This window comes from Rattus rattus, chromosome 2, assembly GCF_011064425.1.
Source record: "Rattus rattus isolate New Zealand chromosome 2, Rrattus_CSIRO_v1, whole genome shotgun sequence".
In the NCBI taxonomy this organism is placed as follows: Eukaryota; Metazoa; Chordata; class Mammalia; order Rodentia; family Muridae; genus Rattus; species Rattus rattus.
In genome coordinates this window covers 91,654,801-91,671,249 of record NC_046155.1, presented here as the reverse complement: position 1 = coordinate 91,671,249, position 16,449 = coordinate 91,654,801, and the positions used below count along the sequence as shown (strand labels likewise).

The following is a 16,449-nucleotide window of genomic DNA, read 5'->3' as shown; positions in this document are numbered from 1 at the left end:
CATGCATGCAATGCCCAAAGTGGCCAGAAGAGGGAGACAGACTACCAGGCCATTACCTAAAGTGGATGCTAGGACCTGAACCTGGGTCCTTCGCAAGAGTACTAAGTGCTCATAACTGATAACCATCTCTCCAGTTTCTTCATGATTTTTGTTTGTTTGCTTGTTTGTTTTTCAAGATATGATTTCTCTATGTAACAGTCCTGGCTGTCCTGGAACTTGCTATGTAAACTAGGCTAGCCTCAAACTCACAGAGATCCTCCTGCTTCTGACTCCCCAGTGCAAGGATTAAAGGCTTGTGCCACCACACCTGGATCTTAATGGCTTTTTTTAAAAAAAACTGAATATGGCTTAAAAAAATACTCTTGAAATAAGGTCTCTTGTAGCCCAGACTGGCCTCAAACTCCCTATGTAGCTGAGGGTGACCTCAAATTCCTGATCCTCCAGCTTGTACTTCCTGAGGGCTGAGATTACAAGTGTCACTGTGCTTAACAAGACATTCAAATTCTTAAAGAGAAATTTCATTCAAATAAAAATGAAATGTTTCATTAAGGCTTTAAAGAATGTCCGCATCTCCATAGTGACTGGTGGCACACTCCTTTAATCCCAGTGCTTGGGAGGCAAAGGTAGGTGGAACTCTGTGGGTCTGAGGCCAGCCAGAGCTACATAGTAAGACCCTATCTATCTCTAAAGAAAATGTTAAAGTCAATGTCGTGACAGATTAAAAATGAAATTGAGGTGGAAAAGCAAGTCTAATAATGACAAAATACTTTGTTTTCTTTTTAAAAGGCTTGTTAAACTTTTCTTAGTACTTTGGTACACAGAATTATGTGCTATAACTGCCACAGAGGGAACAGAACCCATGGCTGTGTGTAGTCAGTTCATCCATCACAGCGAGGGCAGCTTGACTGACAGGACTCTTTGGGGGCAGTGGACCTGGGGGCCAAGCCCAAGGCCTTGCCCATCCTTAGCAAGTGCCCTACCACTACGTTACGTCTCTGGCCCAACAGAATATTTTCCTCATCCACTGTAGTGAGATCTTAGCTGGGGGGTGGGGGGAGGGTGTGAAAATGTTTAAAAGCTCGATAATATTGAGAAGTAGAGTCCATGGGGGAGGGGATCAGGATTTGGATCCACTGTACAGACCAAAGTGATTCCACTGTGTGGCCTGTGAGCCTGCGTGGGGCCACGCGGTCAGAATGACAGTGATGCCACTACGTCACGCCCCGCGTGGTGCCACTTCGTCTCAGATTCAGTTTCCCTCTGGGAAAATGGAAAAGAAAGGGACCTGCACCTGTCACTACTCCCCCTGAGGGGTGGCCAGCACAGTGCTCAAGCGACTGGAGACAGAGGAAATGCTATGGCAAGCGGCCCTCTGCATTTGGTGTGGTGTGGTGTGGTGTGGTGTGGTGTGTGTGTGTGTGTGTGTGTGTGTGTGTGTGTGTGTGTGTGTGGTGTGTGTGGTGTGTGTGTGTGTACACGTGTGCATGTGCATGTGCATGTGCATGCTATTCATGCCTCCAGGGGGGTCTTTTTATTTCTAATTCTTTCTGGTCTTTAAAAAAAAAAATCACTGCTTAGGACCCACTCGGTCAGGATTAAACTGGCATTGCAGAGGCTGCAGAAGGCCGGGAGGACCTGAGTCTTCCCCTGACTCAGAAGGCCCGGGAGTCTCCTGGAGTGCTTGCCCTCCCCTCCTGCTTGCCTCTTTGGCCTGGTCACTCTGATGAGTACAGATGCTCCCTGGGAGAGGACCGGCCAGGAGGAAATGGAGATGCAGCCAGAGCGGCCTCCTTTCCACCACAGACAGTTGAAGGAGTGAGAACCCAAGGGGAGGCCAGTCCAGCCAGCCCTCAGGACATCCAGGGCATGCGCCCACACAGTGCTGCTCAAGATGTACGCAGTCCTCATCTGAAATACTGGGAGAGAAAACCCAAGTTCAGTTTACCGAGATATCTGTGCTGTCTATAAAAACTGAACTCTGACCAGTCACTGATACCGGGCGTGGCAATGATCCAATGGCAGGCCGGCGTGTGGAGGGGAGACGGCTGCAGCCCACTGAGCCCACAGTAGGACCCTGTTCAGGGTGGCATGTGGGAAGAGTCATTTGTAAGGCCTCAGAAACCTTGACACTTTGGAACGTAGCAATCGGATGAAAGATCTTGGAAACATCTCCCGGGACTCCTGGGCTGTGTACTTGAAATAGTTCTGGGGATGTGCCAGGACATCAAACAGAGCCTTGATCAGTTTCTTATCCTGAAGAGAACAGAATTTTTGTTACCAGGCCAGAACATTCAAACCTTCTGACATTTTGCCAATGGAATCATAATGACTCACATCGATGGGAGGTTCACTAGCTAGAAATCACTTGGTGAAAATTGTTTCCTCTGATTGTTATCTTCTTTCCAGTTTTAATTTTTCTTAATTGCTAATAATAAGCACGCATTGCATCATGAAAGAAGAGTTGATATATAAAAACTGGGTTTTTTTCTCACCCAGATGAGATACAACATAGAGATTCGGGGAATGGTTTGGGATTGGTGGTGTGCCCAGTGTTCACTACTGATCAGGTGCGAGTCTCTGAAGTGTGGTGAGCTTTGAGCCGGAAGCACGAACTAGGAACCAAAGGTCTTTCACTATTAAAACATAGAAACGCTATATGCCCCTGGCTTATATTTCTTTTCTTTTTTAATTTACATTGGTGTTGCGTTCTGATTCCATGTGTGTCTGTCTGAGGGGGGTCACATCCCCTGGAACTGAGCTGTACACAGTTGTGAGCTGCCATGTGGGTGCTGGGATTTTGAACCTGGGTCCTTTGGAAGAGCAGTCAGTGTTCCTAACTGCCAAGCCATCTTTCCAGCCCCCCTGGCGTGGATTTCTAAGCAATCACCCTCCACGCATGCACACACACACACACACACACACACACACACACACACACACACACACGCATGAGCCCCAACATCTGTGTTTGCCTGCATTAGACCAGTACAAGACCAAGCCAAAGTTCCAGGATGTGTGGGTAAAGAGCTCACGATGCCTCACCCTTAACTGAGAAGCTCTTGGCAGTTGATGGCTGCTGGAGGGGAGAGAGTGAGTTTTCTTCAGAGACATGGCCCACGCTCCTGTGGCTGGCCCTACAGCTAAGTACGTACACTAATCATAGATACTATGACTGAACTAATTAAACTCAGTGGGTTATTTAGGAAGAGAGAGAGAGAGAGAGAGAGAGAGAGAGAGAGAGAGAGAGAGAGAGATCATGGAGACCTTGTTCAGGGTCTGGCACGAGATAGAGGAGAGGATAGAAAAGATCATATAATATATATCCCTAAAGTTTATATACATAAAATACTAAAGACAGAAACCTGATATTTAACAAAATCAAGTAACGGTAAGGCTGGAGCTGACCTTGCTCCCCATAGAGTCAGTGTCTGGAAGCCATATGTGGGGAGCTCATGGCTAACTTCCTGTGTGCTGAGGCAGGAGCTCACCTTCAGTATTTCCTGGTGGTTCTCAGATGCATAGAGCCTGCCATCTCGAACTATGTCTTCAATGAGCTCCTGGTAGTCTTCTGTTGGAATAAAGGACATATTTTACTTCTCATTGTTTATTCCAAACTCGAGCTTCTGTCTCTTATAAGCTCTGGGAAGTCTCCCTTGGGTGGCTGCTCTCAGAGAACTTTCCATTCTGACACAGAGAAGACAGTCAACACCTCTACCCAGCTGGCATCTGCCCTGCCCGCCCCGCCTCCTCAGAGGAACCTTCTGTGCTTCCAGTCAGACCCATCCTCTACCTCCCACACCAGATGCATCTTCCCTCGCCAAATCAAGGACACTTATGCCAGTAATTCTGTATTTTTTCCTACACAGAAATCTTTCTACTGGTTCCCATCAGCATGAAAACAAGCGGTTCTTAAGAATGCCTTGTTTAACTTCATCTTTCGTTCCAGGTTCCATCTCGTGCCTCTCTTGCTTTTGTAGCAAACGTCTTCCAGAGAAACTTCAACACTCACTGTCTTCAGCTAGACTTTTCTTCTCCTAATCCAACTGCTGTCGGTTTTGTCCCAAGCACTTCTCCAAAACTGCAAGTTGAGATCAGCAATGCCCTTCATGTCCTGTGTTCTGGTGTCAAATGCTGGTCCTCGATTCCCTTTATGCATTAGTAGCATTTGACCTAGCTTGTCACCATCCCCTCCTCCTCTTCTTCTCCTCCTCCTCCTCCTCCCTCTTCCTCCTCCTCCCTTCCTCCTCCTCCTCCTCCTCCTCCTCCTCCTCCTCCTCCTCTTCCTCCTCCTCCTCCTCCTCCCCTCCCCTCCTCCTCCCCTCCTCCTCCTCCCCTCCCTCTCTATCCAGTTCCTCTCTTATCTTCCAGCACACTCTACACTTTGGTTCCCACTATCTCACTGACTGCTCCCTGAGGACTTCTTGCTTTCCTCCTGTCCTTGCCTTTTCCTGTAGTACGGGCTTGGGGGCTCCATGCTTGGTGAGCTGCTATTACCTTCGCTCCCTCCCCTGGGAGCTCATCCAGGTTTTTCTTTCCCTCTCTACCAACACCTTCCATGCCTCCACTATCTCTCTGTCCTCGAAGTGTATAAGGTGACCAAGCTTACCACTAAGAAAGACTCCTCTCTTTAGCTGGAATAAGGTTAGGGATGGAGAACTCTGCTGTCTGAGAAAAAGAATGTGCTTTTTCACGTTGATCATTTCTGTGGTCCTGGCATACACATTATGTGCAGTGCATGCAGTATTCCTTTTCCAAATGTAATCTCAGCCCACTTTGAAGTCTAGCCTACTTCCCATAGTCATAACTCAAGCAAGCATATGCAGAGCACAGCCCTCTCCAAAGCCCAGACACATCAGAAACTGCCTTTCTAAATGCATCCCGTGTGCTGAGGGGCCACATGAGTTCTGAGAGCACTTGAGGAGGCAGTTGGAAGCGTTCCCAAGAAGTTTCTTCAGTCCAGAGACAGTGAAGGAACATCATCGCACAATGAGTATTTGATACGCACACCGTGTCATTGTGACTACTGACACGGCACCTTTGTCTTCATTCTCTGATTTTAATGAATATATAAGGTAAGTGTATACATTCAAGGCCAGCTTGGGCCACATGGTAACTGAGCTACAGGACCTTGTCCTAAAACAAACACCATCATCGACAAGAACAAAGCCCAAATAAACAAAGCAAAATGTGGAGTTAAAGTTTTTTTTCTTTCTTTTTTATTTTTCTCTTTTTTTTTTCTTTTTTAAAATGGGGTTTAATGTAGTCCAGGCTGGACTTGAAGTTGCTATGCAACCAAAGCTGGCCTTGAATGCCTGATCCCCCTGCCTCCTCCACCCCTTAAGCGCTGGGTTGCAAGTGTATGCCACCGTACCCTGCTTATGTTAGTTTGAGGTTTGCACCTTTGCTGAGTGTCTGGCTTCTTTCGGTCAGGTGAATCTACTCTTAGGAATGGAGGCTGCTGTGCAAACTTTTGTCACAGAAAACTGTATTGTCTTTGCCATTAGACCATATGCTTCCAGGATGTTTTCTTTTAAAAATTCGCTCCCTGTTTCTAAGAGCTCCTGAGCCTCCTGCCTTCCTTCTGCGTTTCAAAACAGAGCCGTTTATAGGTAAGAACTCAGGCTCTGAAGTCTCTACACTTGGGTCACCCCAGTTCTGCAGCTTCGCTATGTCATGCCCTCAGCTCAGTTATTTAAATCTCTAAGCCTGAGTGGCCTCATCTGTAACATCAGAAAGTGACCCGCTCTGCTTCCTGGGGTGACCGTGAGGAATGTGGCTCATAAAAGGCACCTTGATGCATACCTGGTGCCCAGGAATGCCCCATGACTGTCACAGGACTCTTGCAGTTCTCCAGCATGAGACTCAGCTGCAACCCCCACCCCACCCACCCGCACCAGCTTGTGCTCTTCCTGATAGGATTGCCAGTGCCAGCTTCCCTGGATTATACAACGCTGGGAGGTAGGGCATTGACTTCACGCATGTTACACCAACCTTCTACCAACCGGGCTGCACCTCCAGCCCTTGTTTTCATTTTTTTTTCAATAAAAAAGGAACATCTAATATGTCACCAAGGCAGAATAACAACAGCATTCCAAACTGTGACATATGAAAATGTCTCAATGACATGATAACATTTGCCCAAGCCTCAGAGTCCATTTTTTTTTTCTTCATGACTCCAGACAGGAGAGCTTGCTGGACACCTGCTTCTAGGAAGAAACTAGACTCAATGTCTCCCTCAGCAGAGTCCCAGAAGTCAGATTTCAAGAACTCTTATCCTGGGCATTACACATCATTTGAGACAAATCCAGGGCAGGCCGAGAGTCTTGTATCGCTTGTTAGAAATAAACTATGTAAAGTGAGTTTAGGAAAGCCAAGGATGTCATCTCTTGGCCTAAAATTCTTTAAAGGCTCCCTATAAAATTAATTCTATTCTCCTGAGCTTGGCTGAAGGTTCCTCACTGCCTAGCTACGGTCTCATTTATTCTCCTCCCAGTGCTCCCCACCGGCCAACCAACTGTGGCAGGAGTATTATCATTCAGGCTCTCCCCGGATGGTCTTTCTTTCTATTTATGTCCCACTTCAGTCTCCATGTTCTTTCCAGACTCAAACCTCTTGAAACTGATCTGTTCCTTCCAAGCCTGTTCAGAGTAATTGCTGCTGCTCTCTCTCTCTCTCTCTCTCTCTCTCTCTCTCTCTCTCTCTCTCTCTCTCTCTCTCTCTCTCTCTCTCTTTCTCTCTGTGCTCCCACTGCCTTGTATGTACCCTATACATACAAGCATTTATGACAAAACACACACTTTTGTGTTATAGTCACAATAAATATTTGTAGACCAAGTCTCAGAATCTCAGTAGGTCTCCAGGGATCCAAAGGATCCAGAAACATCATCTGACTTGTCCAAGATCAGAGTCGAAAGCAGGGCGAAGACCTGAAGTTAAGCCTCTACCCATCTCAGGAATAAAAGTAATAAAAGTCACAACCTTAGCCAGTTTAAATATTTTTGAGCAACTCCTATCTGCCAGTCACTGTCCTGTGTTAAACTTTTTTTTTTTTCTTTTTTTTGGAGCTGGGGACTGAACGTGGCAAGCGCTTTACCACTGAGCTAAATCCCCAACCCCTGTGTTAAACTCTTAATGTTCATTCAAATGATTTTCTCCTTCGCTCACTAAGAAAATAAGGCCTGATTAGGGGTGTAGTTCAGAGTTAGAAGCCCTAGGTTCACTCACCACTGGAAGTCAAGAAAATAAGACTTAGAGCTAGTAAGTCAGCGACTGAAGTCCTGGAAGAGACAGCCAGTTGCCTGACCCCAATGGCCGTGTTCTCGCACCTGACTGCTTGCTTTCCCTGTATTTTCTAAACCATTCTTTTCCATCCCCATAATAACTGTCCCCAAATGTCTGTTTAAAAGGTGGCCCCAATGAGTCAGCTATATCCTTTTGCCTTACCCCGCCTGGCTGGCCGAGTGGGTGTGCTTGCCAGCATCCGCCAGCTGGCTCAGAAGCGGTTCCTGGTTCAGAGCACAGCCATACCAGCCATGCAGTGGCACAGCCCGGGCGTCACAGCTCTTGCTTACCATCGTATGTCACATAGGGAACCTGGAATCCTCGGGCACTGTTCCCTTCGTTGGACTTGAACTGAATCCACAACTTCTTTGACCTGGAGGTGAAGGCAATGGGGCGTTCATAGGTCTGGCAGGTTTCATAAGTGGTCACAGAATTTGATGAAGCTGCCAAGAAAAGACAGAGCAGGTGGTTCAAAGAGGTGTTATGGAGCCATAGTCAGGGAATGCTCGTCTTTGAAAACTCTTAATCCACACAGTAAGTTAAACTGGGGAATTCCCGGGCTGGGAAAACAGCTTCCTTGGTCAAATGCTTGCCTTGCAAACATGAGGACCCGAAATGATATCCAGAACCTATATTTTTGTTGGTGGTGTTGTTTTACTCTGTAGCCAGACATAACGGTCATGGGCTAAGATCCATAGATCCCTGAGGTTTGCTGCCCAGACAGCCTAGCCTACTTATTTTGACTAAATATCAGGTCAATGAGAGAGCCTATTTCCAGAAAACAAGGTGGATTGTATCTGAGAAAGGACAACTGAAGTTGACCTCAGAATGCCACAGGCATCTGCACACACACACATGTACTTGTACACACACACACGCGCGCGCGTGCGCACACACGCACACACACACACACACACACACACACACACACACACACATGCATGCTCTTGAATACCCACACATGAGCTCTCAGGCTCATTCTAACAGTAGAAAGCACTGGAAAAAGAGAAGATTCTACTGGGGAATTATACTTTGCCCCAAGAATAGGCTAAGCCCCACCTGTCCTCAGCTAGACAAATGGCTGCAACCCAGGCTGTCCCATCTATGGTAGGAGTTGAGAGAGGGCCCAAGAGTTCACAGCAAGCTGCTCATACCCAGCAAGAGTCACCTGCACATTTTGTAGTTTTCCTGGAGTACCCTAGGCCTTTTGTAGGCTTGATCTATCGAACTGATTCCTCTGAAAACCACAGAGTCTGACCAATTACTGCCTCTGTTACAATGAGGGCCACAACCAATATGTGGCAAGGACAGAATTCAAACCCTCATCTAACTTCCTTCATTTTAATACTAGTCATGGTCATTGCACTCTTGGACTGGCAGCCTCTGTATAAGACAGGGCTTATCAACATCACAGGATGGAGAGAGGAGCTCATGATCGCCCCCAGTGCCACACCATGATCTATACACTAATGACTGCATGGAAGGCAGACATTTTCTCCAGTTGTGTAGTTACTGGGGAGGTGCCCACTGTTCCTGTAAATCACTTTTCACACATGTTTGTAGGTCACAAAAAAACAAAACAACAAATAAACAACTCCCTCCCCAAGACAAGTATAGGAGAGACTGGGAAGAAGGGCTAGTTGGAAGGAGACACAAGACAGTAATGGAGAGAGAATATAATCAAAATATGTATGTGTATGAAATGTCGTAATGAAGTCCACGATTTTATACAAGTAGTGAATACCAGTAAATTTAAAACTACTACTACACAGGCACATGGAGCCTTCCAAGCATTCTACCTGAACTCTTTTAGTCCTAACCACCCTACATGGCAGTGACTGTCATTTCTCCTCCCTCCCCCAGAAGGCTACAGTGTTCAGAATGCCCACCTAAGATCACAGACCCAGTAGGAGGTGAATCTGGGATCCATCCCACTCTCAACTCTGTTATCAAGCTGCACTGGTGTTAACAGCCCTTTATGTAGTGGTTCTCAACCTTCCTAATACTGTGACCCTTTAATATAGTTCTTCATGATCTGGTAATCCCTAACCATAAAATTATTTTTGTTGCTACTTCAGAAGTATAATTTTGCTACTGAATGAATCATAATGTAAATATTTTGAGGATTAGACGTTTGTCAAAGGGGTTGAGACCCATAGGTTGAGAATGCTTCTTTACAGACAATAGACACCGGAGGCTGAGTCAGGGTAACAGGAGGGGCCTTCCTTCCTGGTTAGATCACACCTTTGGCCTCGGGCAGTCTAAACTATGTGTTGCTGCCTAGGGTGAACAAAGCCAGCGCCAGTCCCAGTTTGCTCTAAACTCGAGTGTCATCTCTGTTCTACTGTGAAGAAGACAATCTACCAGATCGGCTTCTCACATTTAAAGCTGGGGGCAGGTCATCAGGTTTCCCAGGCTGCCTTGGGAAGGAAGGGAAGCCCAGGGAGAGACGCACAGGTTTTCCGCATCACCAGGTAGTCACCGCAGTCATCCTCTATGGGCAGGAAGATCTCAGGGACCACAATCAGGATCCGGCGTTTGGGGGGTGGGTTAATGGTCCAGGTGCACTCTGAGTTGGCTGGGTAGTTCCCAGGGTAGTTTGGGGATTCAATGTACCCTGTGAAATCCCCCAGCTCCCCTCCACACTTTCTGTCTGGAAAGGAAGTGCCATGAGTTAGGAGGGCAGAGAACATTGGCATTGCTACTTCAGACACCCCAAGCCTGGCTGAGAACCAGACTCCTTGTTGCAAGAAAATGACACCACCCTGAGAATGTGCACCCTGCAGTGCTCAAGGCCTCTGTGGGAGCCAAGAAACATGGACTCCACAAAATAGCCTACCTTCTTATCAACACGTTTCAACACGTTTATTTTGTTTACAATTCCGTACATCAGGGGAATATAACACTGAACTCAGAACATAGCTCAATAGAGAATATCTGACCAAGACCTTTCATGAAGCTAAAACAAACATTTTTCACTTTTTCTTTCTGTTTAAAGCCATGTTTTATTTTTGATGGAGAAGGAAGTTTCAGTGAACCCTTAGACGCACTCACGCATGCTGCACACTTATGTCTGCATCAAAGGAAAAGCTCTCACGAGCACAGGCTCACACATCAGCTCTCTTGTCAGATACTGACTCCCCCCACGTGTCTCCCAAAGATCTGGGGCTCAGAACTGAGACAGACATAGCCAGGAGTTCCTCGGGGGACTTACTGTTTAATACTGTCGGGGAAACCTGTACAAGAGACATCAGGGGTGATTTTTCTTCTCTAACTATAACTGGGAGTTTGCAGTAGTCAAAAAAAGAAAGAGAGAGAAAACAACAGTAATGATAACTGGGCTTCTCTTCTGGGAAAAAAAGAAGGGAGAGCCATGGAATTCAGGGTTGTCTGAGGAACTGCGACTCCTGATGTCCAGCCAAGGACCAGGGACTAGGTCACCTTGGGATACTGAAGAATTCCCTAACACTGTGAGCCTTCCCAAAGTCTAATCTACCAACACATGAGGGTCTCATGGATGGTAGTGAGACTGCCGTCAAAGCAGGCATTCAAGACCCTTAAGTGATTCTGTTTCCCATTGTTGAAATCACAAATCACAACCCTTAGCAGGCCCCACATCTGTCCGAGGCCTCCTTTTCCTGCCCAGATTCAGAAGTCTGTTGCCAGAAGGCCTTCACTTGTCTAAGCCTTGGCCTCCTACGGGGCTGTCTGCAGCACGATGCCCTCTCCTGCCTGATTCTCCTTCCATGCTCTCCAAAGACCTTTCCTCTATAGGACAGTCACTTGCCCTTCCTGTAGTTCTACAGTCGGGCTCCTAGCTGCTTGGTCAGCATGACTTAGCAGGATGCTGGGCACAGGGCAGGCCTTCAGACAATGTGTGTTGAGCTAGGCTGAACTAAAATTATCCTCCAGGGAAAAGTACAGTTGTAATTACAGATAGCTGGAGTGGGGTGCAGGGGCAGAAGATGCACAATGTTTTAAGCATTTGGTTCAATCCCCTGAACCACACATATAAAAGAGGTGAGACTTCTGGGTCACAGCTATAGTTCCCGTTTTAAAGCCGAGAACACTGCAGCTGTTCCCTTCCATAGCACAGGTCCACTTAGCTATGCATGGGACTAGCCTCATGCACATGGTCCTGAATGAACCTGGAACCCTGGCTACTTTCTCACACTTCCCTGCCCAAATCCAACCCAGGCATCCTCTAATCCAGCCTACGAGACACCTTAAAGAAAAACCTACTTTTACACTGTGTTATGTTGGTGGAGCCGTCAAAGTCGGTGGTAGTATTTCCCGGGCAGGAAACACAATTATTTTTTCCAAATTCAGGCTGGTATGTTCCCAGTGGGCAACGGATACATCGGTGTGTGGTGGTGTTGTAGAAATGCCCAGGTGAACACTGAACTGTGAAGAAAAAGACTATTTTTAATCAAATCCTCCAAGGTTTATGAGATAAATTATTATGCCTAAATGAAATACAGTTTTCCTGGCAAGCCAGGATTAATCAACACTCGATTCCCTCAATAGCCAGAGTGAGAGGTACTCATACCAGTCAAAATAAGGAACATGAACATGGCCAGGCAGCAGTGGTCATCAGTTAAATCTTCAGGGTGGGAGCAATTAGGACACCGACTAAGGCTGACTTGGCCCTCCCTTGGGAAGGCCAAGGCAGGGAAATGTGACTCTGGAGGGGGCTGGTGGGGGTAGCTAAGCCACTGAGATAGAAGAAAGGGGGGCAGGAAGTCTGTTTATAAAACCTGTTCATTGCTACCCAATCATCACTCTTGTGTGAGCGGCCTTGGTGGATGGGGAGAACTAAAGCCCTGTCAGGGGCAGCCTGGACTGGGGAATCACATCTTCACTAGAGCCAGTGGAACTCAGGAGAGACTGGCGTTCCAGAAAGGGGCAAGTAATTACTCACCTCTGGTTTCACAATCATGGAAGGAAGTGGCTCCCAGATGCTTGGTAGGAAGACCTCCTCCACATGGGAGGCAAGATGTACGGCCCACATCAGGCTGAAAGGTGCCCAGGGCACAGGGCTGGCAAGGGGCAAATCCATCCGCTGAATATTCACCCGGCTGACAAAGGCCTGAGGGGAGTATGGCCCTGGGTGAGGGAAGCTCCATGGGAGGCCACTCCCCACCTCTCTGCACAAGACATAGGCCTTTGTGAGGCTGATACCCCGCAATGACTTCAGCTCAGTGAGAAGCACCCAGCCATTCCCACCTGGATCCTCAGGAGATGGGTAAGTGCCTGAGGTTTACACACAGACCTACAGAGCCTAGTGCACAGATGGGTCTCTGCTTCGAGTGGGAAAAACCTGGTGTGGAGCTTTGACCTGCCCCTACCCGGGGACTAGAGTGAGGGGACAATTTCAGCCATAGAGTCAATCTGATAATTAGACATGGAAGGCCAACCCCTCCTATAACAGCATGAATGGACTTGAGTCTCCCATTTCATCATTTCTTCAGTTGTGTCTCCCTGCGCTGAGCTGTGCCCTGGAGGATCCCAATCAGCCTACCAAATCCAACTAACTTACCCCAGGTTGTCAGAGGGTCCCTCTGGAGATCAGGGAAGGAATCAGACATCAATGAAAGACCCCTAGAAGCTCTTGTTCTTGTAGGATGCAGCTTGTCAGTAACAAGGGGCTCTACAGAGTCTGTGTCTTTTAAAACCCTACCCAAGTCTCATTTTTTGTTTATTTGTGAATTTTATATATATATATATTTTTTTTTTTTTTTTTTTGAGCTGGGGACCGAACCCAGGGCCTTGCGCTTCCTAGGCAAGCGCTCTACCACTGAGCTAAATCCCCAACCCAATTTTATATTTTGATTCCCTTTTTATTGATTAATTTTGTGACAGCAAGTATCTAATGTATTCTAATTACTTTCTTTTGATACACTTTTCTTTCTATTCCACTCTTATTAATATCACTACTGGTTCCTCTTTTAGAGTCATGAATTTGGGTTTGGTTTGGTCTAACCAGGCCGTTGAGACAGAGAGATGGCTGAGGTCTCCGGTGTGCATGTTTACAGGGTGAAGAAAGCTTATAAATATAACGTTTACACTGTTCTGTCAGTATCTTCTCCATCCTTTTGTCTTTATTTTTGAGACAGGGTCTCATGTAGCCCAGGTTGACCCCAAGTTCACTACATAGTCAAAGATGACCTTGAACTCCTGATCTTCCTGCCTCCGCCTCCCAGGTACTAAGATCACAGCGTCTGCTATCACACTGCTGGAGCGCAAACTCTACCAACTGAGCTGTGCCGCCATCTTCCTTTATTTGCTCATGTGGGCATCAGCCCAGTGTGTCTGGTGCCAACTCAAGCACTAAAGAACTAATAATGAACCCAACATGGTCCCTGCTTAAGGGAAGACCAAGGTCCAGTGTGCATCATCCAGTGTCTTTGGGGTGCCACCCCACCTCAGTCTAAACAATGACACTGGGGACTGGAGGAGTAAGAAGGGCCAGACAGAATCCTTACCTCCACAGTCAGATACATTCCAGGCTTCTGAGACTTTTAGGGACCCAAGATTTTCTGGTCTTGGGCATGGTTCACAAGTGACTTGTCCTTCCTCATTTTGGAAGGTTCCGTTTGGACATAAAATGCAGCGTTCTTGTGATCCATCGTAATACGTCCCAGCCCTGCAACTGACTAGCCAAAGGGGGGAACAAGCGGGTCAGTGTGGAGACAGAGGCCGAGGAGGATGATGAAGTGAGTGTTAGAGATGAAGGTGTTAAGATGAAGATGGACACATGGACGCACTCCCCATGCAAATCCCTTAAAGATAGACTGGGCACTGTCTCTGGGTTCCCTATTCCTAGTGCCTCTGTCTAATAGGTCTGCATCTCCCTACACCAGCAGGAACCATGGCTACCTTACTTAGTTTGTAGCAAAAGCACTTGATGGTGAAATGGTGGGTTTGGGTTTTTTGTTGTTGTTGTTATTGTTGTTTTTTGTTTGTTTTAACTTCTGGATTATCCTAGTTTACAAGCTTATCAAAGGAGTATAAAGGTGAAAGTTGCTCATTCTCTGTCTCTGTCTCTCTCTGTCTCTCTGTCTCTCTGTCTCTGTCTCTGTCTCTCTCTGTGTGTGTGTGTGTGTGTGTGTGTGTGTGTGTGTGTGTGTGTGTGTGTGTGTGTGTGTGACCTGGAAGAATTAGGGACTGCGTCTAGGGCCTCACGCATGCCAGTCAAACAAAGCTACCTACAGGTCCAGCCCTGAGGGAGATGTTCTGAATTCTTCCTGGCAGGATCCTGCAAGGCTTCCTAGAGGAAGCCATATTTGAATTAGGCCTTGAAGGTTAGAGAGGATTTCCCCAGTAGAAATGGGGCAAGTCACAGGAGTTTTTACATTGGAACAGAAGGAAGAGAGGAGAGCTGGATAGGTCAAAGGAGTTCCTGAATTCCAGACACTGGAATTTATCCTTGGGGAGAGGGGGAGCCACTGGAATGAGGAATCCCATCAGAAGTCATGTTTCTGAAGCTCCCATTTTGGCCTCTGAAGTCAGTAAGGTCTTAAGGTTCTTATAAAACAACATACTTCAGATATGCCATAAAATGCATAGATCCTTGTAAATATTCCAGAAAGAATAAGCAATAAGAAAATTCATGACTGTGCTTCTGATTGGTAGTTAAATAAAGATTCTGAGGTACTAGTTAAATAGGGATTTATGCCCTGTTCTATGGCATGTAAGTGAAGCAAATATAACCAATTTGGCTTCCTATTTCAACAGTCAAACATCATGTAGCTGTTATTAAGTACATACAGTAACATAACACCAAGCCAGACAACGTGTTACCTGTAACATGTCATGCATTCCTTAGCATAACCCTGGAGAGCAAGTGACATCACTGACTCCACCTTACAAAAGAGAGCCTAGGAAGAGGGAGCTAAATATCGTGGTCCAAAGCATCACAGCTAATGTGTGAGATAGATCTTTGGAGAGATTTAGAGCTTTGAATTCAAGAGAGGGCTTTCCCTTGTGTAATGGCTAGCACCCTGAACTCTGAATATAGGAGAGGAAACAGTAGAGACAGAAGCTCAATTCAGGGTGTTGCTAAGCAGCTAAGAGTCTGACTAGAACAAGCACATTCTCTTTTAAACGTAAATCTTCCAGGAAATATAATAATCATCATCATCATCATCATCATCATCATCATCATCATCATCATAATCACCATCCCATGGTTCAGAGTCAACTATTATGCATCTCAAGTGTCCATACGGAGAATGTTCATTTCCACCCTATCCTCCAAGTGCAGTTCGCATGTGTGCAGGTCATATGTGTAATCGTAGGGTTAAACATGGCAGACGATCTGTTCAGTAATCAAAACATTCAGTGCTGGGTATGATAGCATGCACCTTTAATCCTGACTCTCAGGAGGCAGAGACAGATAGATCTCCCTGAGTTCAAGGCCATCCTGGCCTTACACAGCAAGTTCAAGACCTACACAGTAAAGTTTAGTCTCAAACACAAACCAACAAAAACAACAAAAATTCTTTACTACTCACTTTTCATTATGCTCTCATAATTATGACTAAAAATGAGGCTTTTGGATCAGAATGAGGCCATGGACTATTTTGGGTATTATTTCTACAGTTATAGATGTACTCAAGCAATAAAATTTATATTTAAATTTAACACTTTTTTTATTGTTCGTATTTTCTCTTATAATATTTGTAGGTTGTTTTTATATGAGTTTGTGATGTTTTAAAAACGTTTTATTTTGAGATTGGGGATTTAGCTCAGTGGTAGAGCGCTTGCCTAGCAAGCGCAAGGCCCTGGGTTCGGTCCCCAGCTCCGAAAAAAAAAAAAGAAAAAAGAAAAAAAAAACGTTTTATTTTATGTATATGGGTGTTTCACTTCTATGTATGTGCAACTAATACTTGTAAAGTCCAAAAGCAAGTGTCAGATCCCCTGAAACTGGGGTTACAAATGGTTGTTACAACCATGCGGGTGATATAAATCAAACCTGGGTCTTCTGAAAGAGGACCCAGTGCTCTTAACCACTGAGCCATCTTTCCAGTCCCCCCAAAAGTTTGTGATTTCGTTTTAACTGAAATCTTAAATGCGAACCCACCTTGCTTCCTTGGCACTCGTATTATAATGGGCAGGATACATCTGTCTGTGGCAGAGTCTGTATTTCAAACTTACTTCCTACAT

General features: G+C 46.1%; 1 protein-coding gene across 1 annotated transcript in view; it reads right to left on the bottom strand.

Annotated features, from left to right (window-relative positions):
* Positions 1-1,553: 1,553 nt before the first annotated feature.
* Positions 1,554-16,449, bottom strand: part of Scube2 (signal peptide, CUB domain and EGF like domain containing 2) — a 65,069-nt gene continuing 50,173 nt past the window's right edge. Inside the window, exons 17-22 of the mRNA XM_032895069.1 lie at positions 12,203-12,370; positions 11,524-11,685; positions 9,737-9,934; positions 7,572-7,724; positions 3,489-3,568; positions 1,554-2,253 (exon numbers count right to left, since the gene is read on the bottom strand). Of these exons, the coding sequence (XP_032750960.1) occupies positions 2,101-2,253; positions 3,489-3,568; positions 7,572-7,724; positions 9,737-9,934; positions 11,524-11,685; positions 12,203-12,370 (914 nt within the window). The 3' untranslated portion in view covers positions 1,554-2,100. The remainder of the gene's footprint in view (positions 2,254-3,488; positions 3,569-7,571; positions 7,725-9,736; positions 9,935-11,523; positions 11,686-12,202; positions 12,371-16,449) is intronic.